Source organism: Austrofundulus limnaeus, unplaced genomic scaffold (assembly GCF_001266775.1).
Source record: "Austrofundulus limnaeus strain Quisiro unplaced genomic scaffold, Austrofundulus_limnaeus-1.0 Scaffold318, whole genome shotgun sequence".
NCBI lineage: Eukaryota > Metazoa > Chordata > Actinopteri > Cyprinodontiformes > Rivulidae > Austrofundulus > Austrofundulus limnaeus.
The window spans coordinates 4,586-13,772 of NW_013952720.1; the positions used below are offsets into that span (position 1 = coordinate 4,586).

The following is a 9,187-nucleotide window of genomic DNA, read 5'->3' on the forward strand; positions in this document are numbered from 1 at the left end:
AAGTGATACCCAGCTGCAGACAAAACCCAGTCCCTTCTCAACTCGACCAGTTTTTATATGAAATGCAAACGAGATAATTAGGTTTATTACACACAAAAAATTTACTAAATCGTATTTAATCCGTTTTAATATTAAAAGGTCAGTGAATGCAACAAAAGCTTAGCTACAAATGGCCAAATTTGAGCTTCTTAAATGTAAACAAGTGTTGTTTATTTATTTATTTAGACTGGGATAAAACACTTGTAAATAACTTTAGTTTGTCTTCACAGAGTGGTTCTGACCCTGGCCTGTGACGTCAGCAGAGATCTCAGATTCAGGCTCAGCTTGATCACATGGATCTTTTTCCTCTCTGATAAACTCTAACGTGGCCCGGCTCTGGGATTTGCAGGGTTCTGGTCTGAGTCCGTCTCCTGGTCCATGCGGGTCTGATTCGGTCGGATCGGATCTTTTGCTGTGGTTCGGAACTGTGTTTTTTTGCACCGCTCTGAACTTTTCGAGCATCTCGGGGCTTCAGCTAGCATCGACGAGTTGCAGCGAGTTCTGCTTTTTGATTTAAAACTTTTTCCGCCTCGGATTTTTTATTGTTTTATTTTATTTTTTTGCGCACGGCTCTGTTAAAAAATAACGAACCGTGCTGCCGCCGGTGGTTCCGACCCAAACTCCCGGTTGAGCCTCCTTTTTGCTGCCTTTTTATTCTGGCAGTAGCAGGGCAGCTAACAGGCTAACAGCGAAGTTGAACGTTAGRCTGAGCTACTTTTTGTTTTCCTCGTCATGCCGGCGATGCTGGAAAGGAACCCGGAGGCTCCGGGGAAGAGGAGAGGCCGAGCCCCGACCGGCAGCACCGGCGGCGGGCCCGGGGCGGCCGGTGGCCCCGGCGGGAAGAGCCTGTCCGGTAATGGAACCAGCACCAACAGCTGCTGGGAAGAAGGAAGTTCGGGCTTCAGCAGCGACGAGGAGCATGGTGGGTAGCCTCGATCACAGCTGGACTTCATCTTTCCAGAACCGGTTCTGATGATCCTCTGTGTGTGTGTGTGTTCGGACAGGTGGAGGAGGGATGCGGGTCGGACCGCAGTACCAGGCCGTGGTTCCGGACTTTGACCCGGGTGAGATTTAAAACAGGACTTAGCCTGTTAGCTGAGGGTAGCCTCGAACAACTGGAGAACGGAATAGCTTCAGACCGGTTCGGTTCCATTAATCCTGATRACACCGGTTCTGGTTCTCAGGGTCTGAAACGCGTTTTAGTGAGGAAGTCAGATGTCAGAACAAAATTAATGATTTTGTGTAAAAAAAAAAATCATAACTTTTCTCTTAAAATCCCCAGAACTCCTCTAGCAGGGGTGCCCAAACATTTCCCCTGAAAGGGTCAAAATTAAATTTAATCTGAAGGTGGTGGACCAACTGCAAGAATATAATACACGAAATGCAAATACTTCAAGTAAAGTTGTATTTTTTATGATTAAGCTAGCAGACAGGGCGGTTGGCCACTTTTTTTGTATTTTTTGTTTTCAGCCCATGGACATGGAGAAAATTCAACGTTTGCTCGGGCAGCAAAGGCTCATGGGACTTTTCACACTTTAAAATTTGAGTATATATAGTCTTATAAGGTGTGCAAATTTAGATATGGACTTAAATCTAATAAAAATGTCTCTTGAAGTTACTTGTATTTTAAGTCTAATCTTAACATGATTCAAAGATAAAGCGAGTACCATGAGTTACGACTATCTGACTACAGCTCCCTGTYTGTATACTTGGACCGATGTTTGAAAAGACTAAGTGCAAATATAGTATTTCTACATAAAACAGGAGATTACAATCTAGTAACCAGGATATCTGCCAGTGGGCCAAATCAAATGGCTTGGTGGGCCAAATTTGGCCCACGGGCCCCACTTTGGGCACCTCTACCTTAAAGTGATGTTCATCTTTGTCTGTCTGCAAAATATCTCACGAACCACTGGATGGATTTTATTTAAACTCTCAGAAAGTTGTATTAGATCATCTAATAGATGTTCTGGAGTCAACCTGATTTAAGATGGCCGCCGATCCCATCTGCCATGGAAAACACAAAAATAAATAAAACTAGGCCAAATATTTGCCTGGTTATGAGGGTCATTGAAAACACACTGTAAGTAGGAATGTGGATTAATTTTTTAATCCTACACCAATATTAAATCTGACAGCGGATTCCAAAATAACATTATAAATCTACGAAATAACAGCAAAATCCTGTGATTATCTGAATTATGAGGGAAGTTATTGATTGTTCAGGTGAAATCAGCTCATGTTTTCTTGCTGCAGTTCACAGCAGAACCAGTGGGATCATTTCACCTGGTTCTGATCTATTTTTGATCATAACTTCCTCAGTGTTTAAGATATCACCATAAAATTGTAGGAAGCATCTTGGATCCTAAAAAAACTAATAAAACTTAATAATAACCAATGCAAAAGTAGCAGAAAATGTATAAAATAATATTACAAGACAAACTGCAGCATTGAATCAACTTAATGTGTCTTAGAAAGTAAGGAAATTAAAACAATTTAAAAACCATGTGGACATGTGTTTAGTAAACACAGCTGCTCAACCAATGACAGCGGGTTAAATGTGTCAGGTGATGAAGACGAGCGTCAACACACTTTGCTAACGAGCGCTATTCCAGATTTAAAAAACATACTTCGAAGTTTCAAATCCTTATCAAATATGGAACAAGTGCAGCTAAAATAATGTAGTAGTTTATCTATTTAAGGGTCACTAGAAAAACTCATGATTTACTTTGATCCTATTTTTAAAACAGTGTCTCTTCAAAACTCAACAAAAACTACAAACTGGAAGACGAGGCTGTAGCTAACTACCTGACGTCAGCACGCTTTGTTGAAATTCATAGAAATAATGAAGCAGCAGGAAATAAACACACAGAGCAGCCTGGTACAATCTGGTCACAGCAGTTTGGGAAGAAGCTGCTGACGACAGGTCAACATCCCTACTGTCAGCACATCATTGTTTCTGTTAGTAAAATATGTGTTTTGATGAAACTTTCATGAAATACTCATCTGATGTTTGTCTACGACTCACATGTTGGAGCCAGTTCATAAAGCTTGGTGCTGCTGTCCTGCAGGTTGTGAACATCAGTAGGTTCAAACAGGGTAGATGAAGCATCACTTCCTGTGTGGGCGGGGCCTCAGTTATTACACATGAAAAATGTGAACAGACAAATAATCTCCTTTATGTCTGCTCCCAGATGTGGCCCAGGCAGCGCAGCGCAGAGACAACTTGGGGATGTTGATTTGGATCCCCAGCAGCTGCCTGAACCAGAACCAGGGTAAGAACCGGCCGGTCCGGCTGCTGTCGGGTCAAATGTCAGGTGGAGCCGAGACTGATTGTGTCTTTCATTTCAGTGGACGAATACATCAACATCGCCAAGGAGAAACATGGATACAACATGGAGCAGGTTAGAGTTTATCTACACATCCATCCGTTTATACATCCATCCATCCATCCATCCATTTATACATCCATCCATCCATTTATACATCCATCCATTTATACATCCATACATCCATCCATTTATACATTCATCCATCCATTTATACATCCATTCATCCATCCGTCGACTTATCCATCCATCCATCCGTCGACTTATACATCCATCCATCCATCCATCCACTTATCCATCCATCCATCCACTTATCCATCCATCCACTTATCCATCCATCCATCCGTCGACTTATCCATCCATCCATCCATCCATCCATCCATCCGTCGACTTATACATCCATCCATCCATCCATCCACTTATACATCCATCCATCCATCCACTTATACATCCATCCATCCATCCACTTATACATCCATCCATCCATCCACTTATACATCCATCCATCCATCCACTTATACATCCATCCATCCATCCATCCACTTATACATCCATCAATCATACATCAATACATACCTGACTTCCTGTTTCTCCTTCAGTCTCTGGGGATGCTTTTCTGGCACAAACACAACATAGAGAAATCTCTGGCCGACCTGCCGAACTTCACTCCGTTTCCTGACGAGTGGACGGTGGAGGACAGGGTGTTGTTTGAACAGGCCTTCAGCTTCCACGGGAAGAGCTTCCACCGCATCCAGCAAATGGTAAAAAAAACATTTTATCAACAGTTGGAGCAAAAACTGGTGGAGAGACGTGTCTGTGTTTTAGATTCTGAAGTGATGTTTGACATAAACAAATATCACTATATAAATATAAAAATCATTACACGCACATAAAAACAACATAAATCACCAGTATGAGCACGTATATACAACATGGGTGTTCAGCTAAAGCTACAAAGGCTCTCAGTACTTTTGCCTTCTTAAAAGTAATGAAACCCAACAACAACATGAAGTGTTTCGCTAATGCTAGATGCTAACGGTAGCTCGCAGCCATCGTGTCAGATGTGTTGCCTCCTCTGCCTGCCAATGTTTTACACATAGAGCAACCTTCTTCCTCTGGACTGTTGCCATCCATCTTTTTGTGGTCGGCTAAGTTTTCCCACATGGCTGGTTTGATTCATTTAGACGTGGTGAGCAAAGTTCATGGGGGGGCGACCGGGTCAGGCGTTTAGCTAAAGGGGTGTCATTTCAGTTTTACGGCGCCCCCTTTCATCTGGTGACACCTCATGTCCAGTTCTAAAAAATAAAATAATGTGCGCAACCAACAGTACAGTTGATGCAGAACTGAGTCCGACCCAGAACCTTCCAGTGGGATTTCCTCCCCTTAAGGCAGAGCTGGAGAGGGGTTGTTGGTTTGGAACCAGTGGTCTAATATTTGTTGTTGATTTAAAGTGCCTGTGACATGCCTGTCCTTCAAATACAAAAAAATTAAAGAAAATATCTTTATAATTAGAAAAATTGACAGAAAACTCATGATTTAACCCATTTTGTCACATAATTGGCATATTTTCCTTTGAATTTGGCACAGCTAAAGTGAAACAGGAAGTGACATCAAAGGGGAACTCCCTGGTCTTTGTTTTATTAAAACTATTTTATTTGAACTCTGATTTTTCTTCATCTCTCTCTTATAGGGAATAAAATTATCTAAAAGAAACATCAGAAGATTCCCTGCTGTCTGTGTTGTTAGCCGTTGTAACAACGCTCTGTTTACATGCAGACAATCCCCTTTGACATCACTTCCTGTTTCTTCACATGCAAATATCTCAACAACTGTTCATCTCAGTGATGTGAAATTGTTTTTGCAATATGTTATCTTTCCAAAAGTGCATTCATGTTTATCACAAAAAAAACAGATGTCACAGATAATTTAAGGTTGTGTTCATTGAACATTAGAAGCTGAAAACGGTTAAATTGTTATTTTAATTTCAGGATGTTTTTATTTGTGTGTGTCTGCAGCTGCCTGATAAATCCATGGCCAGTCTGGTGCGCTTCTACTACTCCTGGAAGAAAACCCGGAGTAAAATGAGTCTGATCGACCGACAGACACGGAAACCCAAACAGGAGAAGGGAGACAGGTGAGCGGAGGTCACGGTGGGATTCTGGACGTGAGCTCTATCGTGTGATTGGTTAATGAGACGTGTTGTTTGGGATTCTGCAGCGATGAGGACGGTGAGTCCGCCAACAAAATCCCTCCCAGCGACTCCGAGTTTTACTCAACTAAAGACAAGAAGGAGGTAAACTGCGGCGCAATTTTCTACTTTCCGAGTCTTAGCCCGGTTCTAAGCGACACGTTTGACTCGTTGCAGCCGAGTTCCGAACCCGAGAGGTCTGAGGTGAAACCAGCTTCTAGTTTTAAGGTAAGAAACCTGCAGATTTGAGAGTTTTTAATGTTTTCCATCTGATGAGGAGGAAGTTACAGAAGACAGACCTGATTCGTCGTTTGCACCTGGTTCATCAGAACCGTGAGACCCGTCCGCCGTCTTTCAGATGGGTCGCAGTAACCTGTCTTCTGTCCCGCCCGTCTGTCTCTCTGTGAACCAGCAGACAGGTGGGAAGGTGTCTCAGCGGATGAAGAAACGTCCTCCCAGAGGAATGTTCCTAAGCCAGCAGGACGTGGTTTCTCTGGCGTCCTCGTCGGCTCAGGGACTCATCAGGCAGCTGGACTGTCAGCTGGTGTCCATCAAAAAGCAGGTCCGTGGACCCGAACCGCTCGGTTCTGATGTAAAGGCTGACGACGTGTTGTTTACTCGTGTCTTTGTGTTTTTTCTTTCAGAATCAGACGATCAAACAAACAAACAGCACTCTGAAGGAAGAGCTCAGCTCTGGAGTCGAGGAGTTCAAGCAGCCTGAGGTAACTATGGTTACGCCTCTGGTGACTAGTCGTCCTAGGATATTCGGACATCAGTCTCTGTTAGACCTGGTTCAAGTCTGTCCCTGTCCTCCTGCTTTCAGATGAATCAGAAGTTCAACAATCGTTGGACCACAGAGGAGCAGCTCCTCGCTGTTCAAGGTAACGCCCCATCACATGACACACCCCGTCACGTGACACACCTCGTTACGTGACTCGTTACATGACACGCCTCGTTACGTGACACGCCTCCTTACATGACTCGTTACGTGACACGCCTCGTTACGTGACACGCCTCGTTACGTGACACGCCTCGTTACATGACACGCCTCGTTACATGACATGCCTCGTTACGTGACTTGTTACATGACACGCCTCGTTACGTGACTTGTTACATGACATGCCTCGTTACGTGACACGCCTCGTTACGTGACATGCCTCGTTACATGACTCGTTACATGACACGCCTCGTTACGTGACACGTCTCGTTACGTGACATGCCTCGTTACATGACTCGTTACATGACACGCCTCGTTAGGTTACACGCCTCGTTAGGGGACACGCCTCGTTAGGTGACACGCCGCGTTAGGTGACACGCCTCGTTAGGTGACACGCCTCGTTAGGTGACACGCCTCGTTAGGTTACACGCCTCGTTAGGTGACACGCCTCGTCACGTGACACGCCTCGTCAGGTGACACGCCTCGTCACGTGACACGCCTCGTCACGTGACACGCCTCGTTAGGTGACACGCCAAATTAGGTGACACGCCTCGTCACGTGACACGCCTCGTCACGTGACACGCCTCGTTAGATGACGCCTCGTCACGTGACATGCCTCGTCAGGTGACACGCCTCCTTAGGTGACACGCCTCATTAGGTGACACGCCTCGTCATGTGACATGCCATGTCATGTGACATGCCTCGTCCGATGACACGCCTCGTTAGGTGACACGCCTCGTCAGGTGACACGCCTCATCAGGTGACACGCCTCGTCAGGTGACACGCCTCCTTAGGTGACACGCCTCGTTAGGTGACCTCATCAGATGACACGCCTCCTTAGGTGACACGCCTCGTTAGGTGACCTCATCAGATGACACACCTCGTTAAATGACACGCCTTGTTAAATGACACGCCTCGTCACGTGACAAGCCTCATCAGGTGACACGCCTCGTCAGGTGACACGCCTCGTCAGGTGACACGCCTCGTCAGGTGACACGCCTCATCAGGTGACACGCCTCGTCAGGTGACATGCCTCGTCAGGTGACACGCCTCGTTAGGTGACACCTCGTCAGGTGACACGCCTCATCAGGTGACACGCCTCGTTAGGTGACACGCCTCGTTAGGTGACACGCCTCGTCAGGTGACACGCCTCATCAGGTGACACGCCTCGTCAGGTGACACGCCTCATCAGATGACACACCTCGTTAAATGACACGCCTTGTTAGGTGACACACCTCGTCAGGTGACACGCCTCGTCAGGTGACACACCTCGTCAGGTGACACGCCTCGTCAGGTGACACGCCTCGTCAGGTGACACACCTCATCAGGTGACACGCCTCGTCAGGTGACACACCTCGTCAGGTGTCATGCCTTGTTAGGTGTCATGCCTTGTTAGGTGACACGCCTTCGTCAGGTGACACGCCTTCGTCAGGTGACACGCCTCGTTAGGTGACACGCCTCGTTAGGTGACACCTCGTTAAATGACACGCCTCGTTAGGTGACACGCCTCATCACGTGACACGCCTCGTTAGGTGACACGCCTCGTTAGGTGACACGCCTCGTCAGGTGACACGCCTCGTCAGGTGACACGCCTCGTTAGGTGACACGCCTCGTTAGGTGACACGCCTCATCACGTGACATGCCTCGTCAGATGGCATGCCTCGTCAGATGACATGCCTCGTCAGATGACATGCCTCGTTAGGTGACACGCCTCGTTAGGTGACACGCCTCGTCAGGTGACACGCCTCGTTAGGTGACACGCCTCGTTAGGTGACACGCCTCGTTAGGTGACACGCCTCGTTAGGTGACACGCCTCATCAGGTGACACGCCTCGTCAGGTGACGCCTCATCATGTGAGAAGCCTCATTACCTGGCACGCCGCATCACATGACACGCCTGGTTAGGTTACTCAGCGTTACATTTCGTTTTAGCCACTGTTTAGCTATTTTCAGCAGCTACTTTTCTAATTTCAGCTGCAGTTTTGTTAATTCATACTGTCATTTTGCAAATGTTAGCTACATTTTGGCTTTATTTAGCAACGGTTTTGCTAATTTTAGCTAGAGTTTGATTACACTAGTTTTTCTCCTTTTTTTCTTAAGTCTTCAGCAGTTTTGAACATTTATCCTGCTCTGCTGATTTCAGCTTCTTCAGTTATTTGTGCAGTCTTTCAGCTCTGTAGCATCACTGGATTTTCACAGGAAAACAAACTGTATTAGTTTGTAAACTGTAGCGTTGCAGCTGGTAGAGGTGCAACAAGCTAAAATCTCCTTTCGGTTACATTTTTAATCCAACCTGAGCTCTGCTCTTCTTCTCTGCTCTTTTTCAGGCATCAGGAAGTACGGGCGGGACTTCCAGGCCATCTCAGACGTGATCGGGAACAAGTCGGTGGTCCAGGTGAAGAACTTCCTGGTGAACTACAGGCGGAGGTTCAACCTGGACGAGGTTCTTCAGGAGTGGGAGGCGGAGCAGGAGATGGACGGAGGAGCAGGGGGAGGAAGTGATGGAGGAGAGAAGGAGGAGGAGGCAGAGAAAAACATGGAAGTGTGTTCAGCTGAGGATGAAGGAGCTCCTGAGCAGAAGGTAAGTTTTACAGAATAATTCTTTGATTTATTTATTTAAATGCTTTTATTTGACCTGAGTGAACTTTGGTGTCATCACTGAGGTTTTCTGTCAGCGCCACCTGCTGCTCAGGTG

General features: G+C 46.1%; 2 protein-coding genes and 1 long non-coding RNA gene across 3 annotated transcripts in view; all 3 read left to right on the forward strand.

Annotated features, from left to right (window-relative positions):
- Positions 1-269: 269 nt before the first annotated feature.
- On the forward strand, positions 270-6,105 carry LOC106527288 (REST corepressor 1; the record flags this gene model as incomplete). Its single annotated transcript, XM_014022125.1, is given in 9 exon segments — positions 270-961; positions 1,044-1,103; positions 3,234-3,314; positions 3,391-3,443; positions 3,968-4,129; positions 5,384-5,502; positions 5,586-5,661; positions 5,734-5,784; positions 5,969-6,105. Coding segments are annotated over 9 exon segments (929 nt in total), but the record flags the coding sequence as incomplete, so codon positions are not given.
- A 344-nt stretch (positions 6,106-6,449) lies between these two features.
- Positions 6,450-8,011, forward strand: LOC106527290 (uncharacterized). The gene is made up of 3 exons (XR_001311365.1): positions 6,450-7,753; positions 7,926-7,959; positions 7,992-8,011. It is a non-coding gene; the product is annotated as an uncharacterized LOC106527290 (long non-coding RNA).
- Positions 8,012-8,965: 954 nt separating this feature from the next.
- The window catches only part of LOC106527248 (REST corepressor 1), a 1,728-nt gene continuing 1,506 nt past the window's right edge, over positions 8,966-9,187 (forward strand). The window contains exons 1-2 of the mRNA XM_014022077.1: positions 8,966-9,073; positions 9,168-9,184. Of these exons, the coding sequence (XP_013877531.1) occupies positions 8,966-9,073; positions 9,168-9,184 (125 nt within the window). The remainder of the gene's footprint in view (positions 9,074-9,167; positions 9,185-9,187) is intronic.